The sequence below is a fragment of the Harpia harpyja genome, chromosome 12 (genome assembly GCF_026419915.1).
Source record: "Harpia harpyja isolate bHarHar1 chromosome 12, bHarHar1 primary haplotype, whole genome shotgun sequence".
Lineage (NCBI taxonomy): Eukaryota > Metazoa > Chordata > Aves > Accipitriformes > Accipitridae > Harpia > Harpia harpyja.
In genome coordinates this window covers 43,685,578-43,698,986 of record NC_068951.1, presented here as the reverse complement: position 1 = coordinate 43,698,986, position 13,409 = coordinate 43,685,578, and the positions used below count along the sequence as shown (strand labels likewise).

The 13,409-nt window shown below is 40.9% G+C and overlaps 1 protein-coding gene across 10 annotated transcripts in view; it reads left to right on the top strand.

The window, feature by feature from the left end:
* The window catches only part of TIPARP (TCDD inducible poly(ADP-ribose) polymerase), a 41,746-nt gene that overhangs the window by 21,651 nt on the left and 6,686 nt on the right, over positions 1-13,409 (top strand). For all 10 annotated transcript variants that reach the window (XM_052804280.1, XM_052804279.1, XM_052804282.1 and 7 more), the window contains one exon: positions 12,274-12,442. In XM_052804280.1, coding sequence (XP_052660240.1) covers positions 12,274-12,442 — 169 coding nt within the window. The remainder of the gene's footprint in view (positions 1-12,273; positions 12,443-13,409) is intronic.

The window sequence follows — 13,409 nt, the reverse complement described above, 5'->3', positions numbered from 1 at the left end:
TGCATGTTCTAAATGATGGAGTTAAGAATGACTAATTTTAAAAGAAACAATGCTTCGTAATTGCTTATTCATCTCCAGCCTGTAAAATTGGCTGAATAGCGTTGTCCGCCTTTACACTTACTTTGCAGGTTTCCAGTCTGGTGGGTATTTTGGTCTCTTGGTACACAGAGTTTCTGTCTGTCTGAACCAGTTGGGAAGAAACTTACTGGGTGCGTTGCCAGACACATGACATCCCGTTACGGGGAATGAAGTCTGAGAAGCAGCATGATCTCAGAAAAGCCAGGTGTGCTGGGTCGGAGCTCCGCTGCTGCCTCTGCAGCGGGTGTGAAACTCTGCTGTCGAAGTGAAGGCAGGTTCTTTGAGTTCAGAGTAGACTTCGTCTTGTTGAGTTGAGCTGGCCGCCCAGTGAGTGTCTGCCTGACTTTTCTTCAAGGACCAGTAGACTGCTGAGACTAAAATGAGTTTAAACAGCAGTGTTTTCTAACTAAATTCTGTTTCGAGCTGCTAATTCTATGGCCTGTACTCTTCTTACTTCTCTTAAAAGACGTTGTGAAGATCTTTGCTTCAGCCAGTGCTACAAAATCATGCCCCAACGCAAGGTTGGATAACCCTTGTAAATTTATAGTATCTGCTTACCATGGAATGGCATATTAGCAGTTGTACTCTTGTATGTATTTGATTCCTTGGAAGAGCTTCATGTTTGTGGATCAGTATCAGTGAGAACCTAGGAATAAAACTTTTTTTAAGACTAGAGCTTCTGATTTCAATCACTGAATCTGATACAACTTAAGACTTAGACTTAGCGTGGTTTCAAGCCAGATTTTGAAGCGGGGGGGGTAAATGTTTGACTGTGTACCGTTGCCAGTTTCTTCTTACACACGGGAAGAACCTCCTGAACCTTTCGACGTGGACTGCTTGGAGTTGGAGTGACTCTTCCCGGAGTTCGCCGGTGGCCGGCTCCCCTCCCGTCCTGGGCGATGTTGTGTCTCCTGGCAACGAGATGCAGATAGCAGCGTGTTGAACCTCGCCGAGAGGCTCGCAAACGTGCTAGAACAGCTCATCGTTCACATGGTTACCGCATTATTTGGCTAAAGCTATTAATCTCTTGTGGTCAGACTAGCTTTACAGGCTTATCTCTACAGATTGCGTACAACGAGGAAATGTCTGTTCAGCAGTTTGCGTGTCCAAGGAGGGCCGTGCAGAAGCCAGCCTGACAACCCGTGGGTGGTAGTTGTTTATTCTCCTTTGTTTTAAACACACTTTATATGGCATAGTAGGTAGTGATTACAGTCTGCGTGCATGATATTGCCATTGTGCGCCGCTCCAAGAAAGAAGGGCCGCTCACGAAAGTGTTGGACTGTTGGCTCAGTTAGAGAATAAGCTCTAAATTCAAATACAGTGTTCTTCAAGTAGCTATTTATATAAATCTTTCTTCATCTTAATGTCATTGAGATGAGTAATGTAAAATATACATTAAGTTGTTGCCTCTCACCTAAGGGAACACGATCTGAAAGTAGGAGAAGTGGTAAACCTTGTTCAGTTACTTCTTTGTAATATGACTGCCTCATACTTACTGCAGTTTGACCTCAAACTGAATATAAAACTTTATCATAAATTGTTTATATTTTTGCTTTCTTAGGTCTATCAAGTACTTAAAGCCAAATACCAGGCAGTCTAAACAAATGAGGGAATATGAACTTAAGCAGGTTAAAATACTTAGAAGCACTTGGTTCCCTTCATACATTTGAGGAGAGGCCCTGGAGAAGTTCCAGCTTGCAGCGAATTATTAGAACAATGCCAAGTGCTGCTTTCCAGTGTGAGAGTACCCAAGCTGGGATATTTTAAGATGCTCTTTGGTAAGGGGAAATACTTGGCTGCAGAACTGAGCAGGTTTTCCCCCCCACACCTGTCCTATCATGCATATGTTGCTTTTCAAAATAAGCAACATCATTACTGATTACACGAGGATTTGTTTAAAACAACTCTGCAGTTCCTGACCCATCTGTTCCCTCTCTTTGCCTGAAAATTCCACCCCTTCTCTTGGCAGAGAGACATCCCTGTGTGCCATGGGAACTGCAGTTCAACTACGTGTACCCCGGCATATCCCAACTCACGTGAAACAACATCTTCTCGTAGTTGCTTTGATTTCTCCCCCCCCCCCCCCCCCCCCCCCCCTAATTTCTGTAAGTTTTATGAAATGGCTGCTTCTAGCTGGAAGAGAAAGGCCAAAATGAAATGGCTCCAGTCAGGGAAAAGCAGGTGGACCTCCAATCGTACGTGTTCTGCCTGGGAGCAGCTGACTAATTACTCAGTATACATGCATGGTTCTTGGATGAAGTCAGAGTAAATATTGTGTGTTCCCCAATGGGGTTATCAATGGGGATATGGAGGGACCTGGAAGGAATGGTAAGGACAAAAATAAATGTACAGGAAACTAGGTTTCCTTTGTCTTGTGTTCATGGGATAACTTGTTTCTCTGATGCTGTTAGAATATGCTTATATGATTTTAAAATCATATAGAGCACAGTGGAAGCATTTCAGTCATTCAGGGACTTCTGGAGATCATCTGACCAATTGAATAGTTAAATTTAGGAAGTTATCTTTCTGGTCTGCACAGCTGCCACAGTGTATGAGATAACTCATGTGTTATTGATAACACCGGAGATGAGAAAACAGCTGAAATTCATTGTGCCTGGCGATTTTGTGTGTGGTGTTTCTTGAATATACACAGCTGAATGGTTTTGAACTTCTTTTAATTCCTTGCTAGAAGGAATGCAAGACAGAGACTCTAAATAAAAAGCATGTGAAGTGATTTTAGAAGTGTTTGCCTTGTGCTTTATAATAGTATGCTCCAATGAATTCCTGTTTGCTCCACTTCATAGTATCATTTACATATGAAATAAAACTAATTGGCTTCTAGCTATACAAATCTAGGGAAGTCACAAGTGTTATGCCAAGCTGCCATAGGAATCAGCAATCACTCGTATATCCCTTTTCTTGTTTCATGTCAATAAACAGATTACAGTTTTGGAAACAGCTGTCACCTGGCTTCAGGTTGAGGTCAGTCTGTTCCCTGTGTACTTATGGTAATAAAACAGTCCTTTCTGAAACAAAGATTTATAATGGGTGAAACAGATTGCTCAGAAGAGTTGCTTACAGGTAATGCAGCAGGCACAGGGTTGTAGCATTGTCTGCCTGCCCGTTTCGGTGAGGAGGAGGAACAGAAAGAGTCTGTTACAATTATTTGCTTAGCAAGAGCCGTGGTCATGAAGTTCCCTCCTAATTGGTACACCTGTTTGTTGAAATCGGTAGGGATTTGAGCTGAGTAATAATTGCAAAATTTGGTACTTGTAGTCCAGTGTATAAAGGAGTCCTTTTTTGGGAAGCTGGATGCAGAGGGGATGATGCGAAACATTGGATGGAACATTCAGAAACTCAAACATCCAGAGTTGGCGGTCACTGGTCAATGTCCGACTTCTACATGATCATCTTATGTAAAGCATTGAGGAAATTGATGCAGTTTCATTATATATCATAAATCTCAGAGGTATTTTAAGTCCTGAGAGTGGACAGAATTCTAAAAAAAACCCAGGCCTGTCTGTGCAGAATGTTTTTGAAAAATGGGGCTTTGAAAGTGGGGCTCCAGCTAAGCATTTTAGAAGTGTTCATATTGCAGCTTTGTGAAATGGAATGCCTCTCTTGTGATGTGAAAATGCTGTCCTGGACCAGCTCTGTTGCCACTCAGAGCTGTGCTTATGCCGCCTCTAAAATATCCACTGATATAAAAATTACAGCTAACAAACAAAACTCTCTGCAAAACACATCCTTATCCAGTGTGGGTAGGAGACCTTTGAAACTAGCAATCTACCTCAGACAAGGACATCCATGTTTATCCTCTACTGCAAACAGAAGATGTAACTTGGATTTGAATTATGAAATATGGTACCTGCAGTAATCCTTGGAAGATTTGCATGTGTTTGACATCCTCATTGCTACAGACTTTTAGAACTTAACAGTATTTCACACCAAAGAACCACTTTAACCCAGTACCTCATGTTCAAAAGTGGCCAATAGTGGGTTTCTTGGGAAGAGTAGAACAGAACAAACATACTTCTCAGTACAGTCTCTTATCTACCAGCAGTCATGCCTCAATGACTTCCTGATCCAGAGATGGTATCTTTGTGTGTGAGAGAGCTTGATAGATTGAATTTTTTTGTTGTTGGTTTTTTTTTTTTTTTCCTCTCTCCCTGCCAGAAAAGATCTGGGGCTAGGCTTTCATCTAAGCTGTGTATATATCTGGACCAGTATCCCAGTAGTTGTTTCAGACTTACAAACATGCAAGTCAGGCTAGACCCTCTCACTGTGAAAATTACAGAAGATTGCTTTTTCAAGCACCCCCAGTCACCGACTGTAAAGGCAGGAAAACCTGCCTTTCTAACTTTAAAAAAAAAAAAATACAGGAAAAGCAGCAAAGCTACTACTATACTGATAGTTTTTTTTTTTTTTTCTGATGATGGAGTCTTTTAAGCGTAGAGGTAAATCTTTCTGTAGCACCTTTCCCTTTTCTGAGTCTCACTGTAGACCTCCTGCATGGCTTACAGTCACAGCAGAGAGAAGCAGTGTGACATGATGAGGGAACCAATTAAGTAAAACATGAAACTAATTTCCTGCCCTGTTACCTGCTGCCCCTCTCTTCAGTTTAAGAATGATGAGAACCTGACATGGTCAGGACTGCGGGATCGTGTTTACCAGCTTGTTTTTGTTCTTGCCCTGATGCAAAGCATTGCTTCTGTGAGGGAAGGTTCCTGTTTTCTTTTCACACTCCTTGTAGCAATAACTAGGCTTTGGCTGCATTTTTATGGCTGTGTTGCGAAGGGCTGTTTGATGCATGTCCCTTCGTGAGTGTTACCTGGACCCTTGCTTACTGTTGCTTCCTATGGAATCAGTGTTGGTTTCGATGGGAGCAAATTTCGGCTGCTGTTGTCTAAGATCTGATGATCCTGTTTCAGTACCTTTGCTTAAAAAGAAAGATCTTCTTAAGACAATATACTCTAAGTGAAGTTTGGTTTCATACAGTGGAGTTTAAGCACTTGGTCCGTCACCCAAAGCTGGACTACAGCCTGCAGCTTCAAACAACTGTTATGAGTAAGGTGAAATACTGCCGAGTTTGGGTCACCAGAGAGTGTAAATGCCTGACTTGCATCTCCTACAGTAACCCAGCTCAATGTGACTAATCTTTCAAACTTAAGTACAAAAGGGTTGCGTACCTGTTTGGATCTTTTAAGTTCATTTGTTCCCCTGAGTGGCTTTCAGGTTGTTGCTATTGCAGAGAGGAACTGGTTTAGTCATAGAGAGAAAATCAACAGTTTCATCATCTAAGTGCTGTTTAACTCTCAGTCTTGTTTCGTATCACAGCTGTTCTGATGGGAACCGAGTTTCATTTCCTGTACAGACCTTTGTTGATTGCTAGGTTTCTTTTTTTTCTGAACCCTGTTTGCGGTAAGACTCATGACATATAACTGAACTTAGGAGAAGAGTTGGAAACCACATGCATTTTCGTAGCACTTATAAAAAAATTTCTCCCTGTCATCTATTTGTACATAACATCTAGCGAACATTTGTCTTATTGAACAGAAAGGGCACAGATGATTCACACGTTAGACTGAAGTTCTTCGGAAGGATGCAAGGAAGAGTGAGCTGACATATCCTTATTTTAGCAGGCTATGCTTGTCTGAAAAAGGACTTCAGTGTTGTAACTTGCTAGTCAAGGTACCTACTCAGTTCAGTGTCCTGAAGAGATTATGTCTTTGTGTTATTTCTTATAGTTAGGGTACAGAGAAAATGTAACTTACTCAAGGAACCAGGTTCTGCTATTGAGAGCACTTGTGGAATTTTAGTTTGAACTGCGCTCTTGTACAACACCAAATTTGGGTTTGTGTGCTGTGTTCTTAAGAGTTTAATATCTTTATTCTTTTAGTGCAAATAATTCTATCGAAGTGCTTTATTTTATAAATAGAGACCTTTATATGCTTAGTCGGGGAAGAGAAGTTCTTAAGAAATCTCTGTTCCCACCTCTGTCGCAGATCCTCTGTAGGACTTTGGAGGAACTAGTTTAGTCTCTCTGTGTATCTGTCTTTCCCAGGGAAAAACGGGGATAGTAATTTTCTACCTCAGAAGCAAGGTGATGGAAAGTTTTGTGGTGTTTGCAGAAAGATTTAGTACATTTTTCTGTAGAAAAAGACAGCATTGTTCTTATTACTGGTTTCAAGCTGTACTGAAGGCTGTTGCTGCTGCGTGATGCAAAGAGGTACTGGGAGTTAACACATTGCCCCACCAAGGTACTGGAATACATCTCCTGCTTTCCCGAACGTCCGACAAATTGTAGCTTTCATCATTGCCTTCCCGCTTTTCTCCAGGCTGATATTTCCAGATAGAGACTTCAAAGTTCATGAGTAACAACACTAGATTTTTTTTTTTTTGTCGTGTTAGCTACAAAACTCTCCTTTTTCCTTAACGCAAACTGCCCAAGAAAAGTACAAAGAGTGACGGACCCCATTCGTGGAGCTCGTCGTTTGGAGGCGGTGCAGAGGAGGTGTTGGGATGCGCCTGTGCACAAGAAAGGATTTTAATTGCTGGGTTCGTGCATGTGTTTGTTCTGCTGCTGTCACCATCCCAGTAGCCATGTGTTTCATCGCCATTGCATGCGAGCATCTCCCGGAGGTGCAGTTAGTTGTGCAGTGATGTGCCCGTGATGCGCTACGTGTTTTCTCGTGCTCCCTTCAGGGCACAAAACAAGGTGATGTGTGCCTTGCTGGTTTATTGTTGGTTTTTCCCTCCCCCAATCTATATCTTATCCACAATCTATACATTATGGAGGATACCCTTTACTATAGATAGTGTATGCTGTACTTAAGAAGTAGTAAATCATTATACTGTGCTGACGATAAAGTTATGTTATGCTAAAGAACATATCGGATGTAACCTTGAGCATCTCACATTTTTACTGTTCTTGAACCCTAAATTTGGGGTCTTTTGCCTATACTTAGGCCTCGGGCAGTTCAGAGGTGCAGTTGTCACATTTGCTTTCATCACTGGCGTCTTAAAGCTGAAGCCAGGAATGTAATCACGCAATCACTTTGTGTAATCACAATTCATTTTTTTTCATGGCTTTGCATTATGTAAGCTGGTAATAGGCTTTTTAATATACAGAGGAAGTGCTTTAACTGAAGAGCTATTATTAAACAACTTTGCTAAATATATTTTAGGATTTCAGAGCTTAAAAGCCAGTAAATGTTATAATTTGAAAAAGTTAATACTTCCGAACAGAGAAACACGCTGTTAAAGAATGTAAATGAGCATTGGAGTGATATATATTTTATGTGCATCAGGGGTTTTTGTGAAAGAGTATCCTTCCTTATTCCCAGTGTTATAATTAGGGGAAAAAAAAACCAGGCAGGCTTTTGGGCACATAGTGTGTTTTTCAGATGCGGTCACTTAAATAAATGCATTTGTCTAAAATTTTCAGCTGTATAAAATAATGCAGTGTTATGCTGAATAATTAATTGTTAGGTAGAAAATGTGTGTGGAGTTGAAAAGTTTTTAGTTAAAGTATTCAGGGGAAAAAAACCCACTGTTGTGTAGATTTTGGGGTGTTTAGATATTTTGGTCACTTAATTTTCTGTTAAAATTAATGGGAAGTAGCATTCTAAGCACTTTACCAACTTGAAAAATAAAAATACCATTTTTAAAGCATCCCTAATTTAACAGAAGTTGGAGTTTCAGGAAGATTCTGCTATGTTACATCCTGAAACTGCTGACCCTTTCCCTATTCACAGCTAAGGGAAATGGATAGAGGATACCATACCAAGAAATATCTCGACTGCATTTTTTTCTTCAGGAAATAATTAAAGCTTTTTTTGGCTTCTGAGCTGGCAGCTCTTACTCTGAGAGAAACTTTAAGGAAACCCAGGTGGCAACTGCCCAGTGCCGGTGTCCCCATCTTTAGTTGAAGAGGGATGGGTTTGGATGGACGAAGCTGAAAAGCAGCGCGAGGTGCGCGGGAGCGAGGCACGCACCGAAAGGTGGGTCGCTGAGAGATGGTGTGACCTTTGCCGTCAGAGCAGTTCTCTTTAGGAATGGGAGAACAAGAACACTTGAATGTGTTGCATCATAGGTAGGCTTTCAAGAAGAATGTTTGAAGGGGTGGTAATCGGCCGTTTCGGTGCTTGATGGCTGGGCTCTCGTTACAGCGAATCGTCAGCACAAGTCAATGAGCGATGACCATCCTGCCCTTCTCAGTTTGCTTATAAGGGAGGGGAATCTGGTAAAGAAGAGGCAGAAATGGTGAGCTCCAAAAATGTAAAAAATTCCAAACAGCAGACAATCTTTACATTTCTCAGTACTGAGGAATAATTTGGCACGTTCTATGCAGGTTTTGCACAAAAATGTTGAGCTTTCAGAGCAGCTATTTCCACTGTAAGCTGTCATTAGCTGCCAGCCTTATAAATCTTAAACAGAGTCTTATGAGATATGTAGATGCACGCTTAGCTGTGCTCAGATTTTGTTTGTTGTAGGAAAAAAACTTACCGCAATTTGTTTTACTGGAATCGTATGTGACGTTTTCATCTTGTTACAGCACTACTAGAAGAACGGCATGTAGAAACCCTACAGTTCCCCACCTGTTTTGCAGCTGGAACCTGTCTTCACACAAATACCCTTTTTTGCATATGCACTGTCAACCCAGAGTTTCAGGAGTTCATCCTGAAGATCTGCTTGCTCTGCATTAAAAGCAGTCTCGTACTGTGTTCGTGTCAGAAAGCGGTTTTCCTTCTACAGGGTCCCTCCCATTGCGTTACTTTGATTCTCCTCGCTTTGCTACAGAGCTATGTGTGTCTGTTGGAGACTGTATTTTAACACAGTTAAGCCCATATTAGAAATACCCAAGTCACGTACTGGAAGCCAGCCATGTTTTGAGTGCCTGTGGAATTTGTTTTCCAGTCTTCAAAAGTTTACAGACCTTTAACTTTTTAGGATATTAACCAGTATGTGATTACTTTGAAAAGAGTTCAGCATGCTAGTGAATAATCTTGATCATGTTTAGCGTGTATGTTGATTTTCAGATTCTCTTTGCTTTGCACTGCATTGGCATAGAACTACTGCAAACATCTTTTCATTATCGGTTTTCACTATAATGCATGCAACATAAAAAGTTGCATGAAATAAAATAAAATAATAAAATTAAATATAATAATAAAATGAAATAATCCTCTGGGTTTTACCACCTTTAAAAGAAAACAACTTACTCGAAAAGGTTTTCCATTTCTTTGTACTTTCTTGGAGATCACAGATCTTTGGAGTAGGGAGAACTGTGTTACAGTATTTGACTTGAAAAGAGATTGACGTGAGAATGAATGGTTGAATTTTGAGGTTTTGTATTGAGAAATATCTTTTGGGGTATTTGTTTCATACAGTATGCAGCACAGTATCTGGGGGTCTCAATTCAGGGCTTGGATTTGTAGCTGCAACATGACCCCAAAACAATGAGTCCAACTCCTCACTGCAAAAGCATAATATAAACAATATCAATCGCTAAATGCGCCTGTCTCAAAAATGACAGCTTTGCTAGGCACTGAAATTCAGAATTGTAAGACTACGTTTTGATAAGAGAAACTAGCATTAAAAATATATTAATGAAGAAATTGACTGAAAAAATCATGCTTACGGTGCTGCCTGCAAATACTATAAATAATAACACAACTTGGTATTTCAGAGAGATGATTTCCTCATGATTTCACACATTGTTTTCAAATAAACTAGATTGTAGCTTGTTGTCATGGAACAAAATGACTACACACCAGGAAGGTGGGGTGATCTGTTATTAGTCTTTTCACTCCAGAAAGGGTGTGTGGTTTTTTTAAGCCCTACATTTAATTCCAGTCCCTTCATACTGGTCATTTATTTTGGTTAGTGCCAGTTTTCCTTCTGACGAGATCTCGTATCCGAGTTTTGTCTTGTCGTGCTATTGTTGTACGCGTTTTCTTGAGCTGCGTGGGTGCCTGTGCACCAGGCGCTGATGCAGTGGGCTGTGGGATGTCAGCTTTAATTAGTGTATCAAACTTCTCGCGGTGGGATGCAGCTTGGAGGGGAAGACACGGGTTATTAGAATACACCTCCTACGCAGAATTGCCGGTGTCCTCCCGTACTCGTATTCTAACCATAATGATTTTGTGTGCTGTTGCTGCAAGCAGGGAACAGACTGTTAAACCTATGGATTTGGCGTGATAGTGTCGTCCCGACAAAATTTTCATCTTAATTAGCGTGGTTCTATGACAGTTTTTAGAGAGCCACGTGCAGAAAACTGGCAAGATGTTCCTTTTCGGTAGCAAGTTCTTGGCGTGAAGGGGAAGGAAGGTGGCTGGAGTGACAGCCGTCCTGGGGGGGGACGACTTGTCCCTCCAAGGGCTCGGACGGAGCTCGTGCCGGCTGGGGCCGAGTTGCAAAAAGAATGGGTTTTGTGTCCAAAGAATTTTCGACGTAGCTCATGGAGTTGCATTTTTCAGGCATTTGATTTGACTTTTGGGACTCTTCTGTAAGTCTATATGAAAGTTTATTGAAAACGAAGAGAGCAACCTAAATTTACCCAAACAGCAGTGGATCAGATCCCCTGATGGTGAGCCCATAGGAACAGACACGTTGTCTCTTTGTCTGTCTCAGGAAAGCGCTTAATACTTCAAACTGCGCTTAGCACTTCACAGACCCAAATGCAATTAATTGATGATGATAAACACTAAGAACAGCTACGCACCTGTACCTCCTGTTGAGAAACGAAGGACCATTCCAGCTGATCATCATTTTTTAAAGTGGGAACTCTTCAGTAGTTTTCTGTGAAAGTAGTATAATAAAACTCTTCAGGAACCGTACTGGTAAGAGTGTGAAATAGCTAGCAAAATTGCAGCCATTCTCAAGCAAATCTGTATGCATAAAATCTTATAGATGTTTAGAGTAGCTGTCACTTGATGTGGCAAATTTCATTTAAAAATAAACTGTACATTTCAAGTATCAGCTTGATTTATGTTTACTGTTAAGAATTCAAAGAAAATATTTTATATAGTCTCAAAAGCTGCATTTCCACTTGCCAAAGATTAGTAACTGTTAATGAATGCCAGTAAGCTGACAACTCGTAAAGAGATTATAAAAGTAGAAAACTAATTATGTAAACAGCATTATTTTGAAAATATGTTAATCCCGGTTCTAAAAAAAATGACTTTTGTAGGGAATGAATATTACTGTCATTTCTTCCAATTTCTATGAATTTCTTAAGTTCTTGATTGCTAATAAACCAGTGATTGTCTAATGAGCAGCAGAGCTTTAGAACTCCATGCTTTACTTGAGAATGTTCTTTAATTTGATGTCTCTCTCATCACTCTGACTAATGAAACAGCATTCGAAACTATTTGCTGAGGCGTTCCACAGTCACTGTTAAACACAACTTTGTAAAGTGTAGAGGAAATGCACTTTTATTTTCTCCTTTAGATAAAGGGTATACTCTGGTTCTTAATTTGTAGCACCCTGTTGTTGTTGGGTCCTTTTGAAAGCGCCAGTTGCTTTACGTGAAGTTGTATACTGGCGTTGATTTTTGTAGCAGCAATATAGCTACTCACAAAAAAAAAAAAAAGCCAGTATTCCTCAGTGTAGGCTCCAAAATTGTGAAATCACATTTCCTTTTCATATTATGCTAGTTCTCTTCTGCACGTGATGAAAGATACTCGAACTCTCCGGTGGATTGGCAGCAGATGCTCCTCATCTGGAGCCATTTACATTTTCTTTTCTTCCCTGAAACACTAACTTTCACAAGAATAACCTTTTGAATAGCGTGTGGCTGCTTCATCAAATATGGTTGTGTGTTGTATTTACTTAGTATGCTCAAAATGTCAAGGGTATGTATATTGATTTTTATACCATTCATGCATACTGAATATATACCACTGGATAAGGAAGGCTGCTGGGTTTGGGTTTTTGTTTTTCTGTGCTGAAGACCATGGGTTTTCCAGCATTGTCCCCGGAGACTTTTGAAGAGTTGCTTTGCCCTCACAGCTCTTCAGGGTCCTACTCTACGCGCTTGTCCCCATGTTGTGCCCAGTTCAAGCTCATGGGACATCCTCATGGCCAACGGGGGTTGTGTGACATGTAGTTCTGACTGTTTTGTTATCTCGGAGTGATCTTTTTAACGGATTACAAAAGGTGAGAGTTCTTTGTTTTTCTTGTTCTTTCCAGGGGACATGAGTTTTGGGTGGATTTGAATGTTATGAAGTTATACGAAACTGTTGAGTTTGACCAAATGCGGCGGCTGTCCACACCTTCCTGCCCCAGCTCCAGCTCCAACTACTACACGGTCTGGAAATACTTCTGCAGGGACCACTTTGGCTGGAGAGAGTACTCTGAGGTACTTAACATGTTCCAGAATCCTGCTTTGGGGTTGTAACAGTATATACTATAAACTATATATACATTTTTAGTCTGTTTCCTCTTTGAGCATTCAGGAAAGTTACTTAGAGTTATTGTTGAGGAAGATAATCAAGAAGGTCAGTGTTGAACTGAAAAAGCAATAAAAGGAGAACTGTGCTCTGCTGGACTGCACTTTGAATTATCCCTGAAGTCAGAGACACAGAGACTGACCGAATTGTCAAATTTGAGAGCAAACTGGCCCACGTCAGTACCGAGAAAGTCCTTTCTAATCCCTAGAAATCTGGTTTTAAGATGGGGGGTAGGGTGGACAGCTTTCTGCAGCCTTTTTAACACCACTACCACTAAGCTTTGCAGTTTCTAATTGATTTACCTGTCCCCAAAGACATCACAGTGCAGGACGTGAGCCTCCAGAGTCGCTGGATCCAGCCCTTTGCTGTCTCGCTGCTGCAGCTGGATGGTCCCACAGCTGCCAGCCCCAGCTCCTTAGGGACCTTTTCCTAAATATCTAGTTGAAATCTATTCACCGACGGTTTACGCACACTCAATCCAGTGTCACCATTGCCCTTTGGTCTGCAACAGCCACAGTTTTCCATATCAGGTTATAAATAGGCCTTCTCTCTTTCAACTCTTTAACCCCAATTATGGACACAGAAGTCACGTACACTGTCTAACAGTATTGTGCTAGACAAAAACAAACAAAACCAGAATACTTCTATTCACTTCATTTGAGTAAGCTCTCCAGTAAGCCTTCTAAATACCTGTGGTAGTTAAGAGCTCATCTTTGGCTGGCCAGAGCAGTACATAATATTTTGAATAAAACCTCATCAGTGTCTTACAATGTTGGCAGTACCAAAAATATCTCCACCAGTGTAAACTAGATCACGTTCCTCTTTTTCACAGGCCACACTGACTTTGTAAGCATGGTAGGAAGGTTAAGGCAGAGC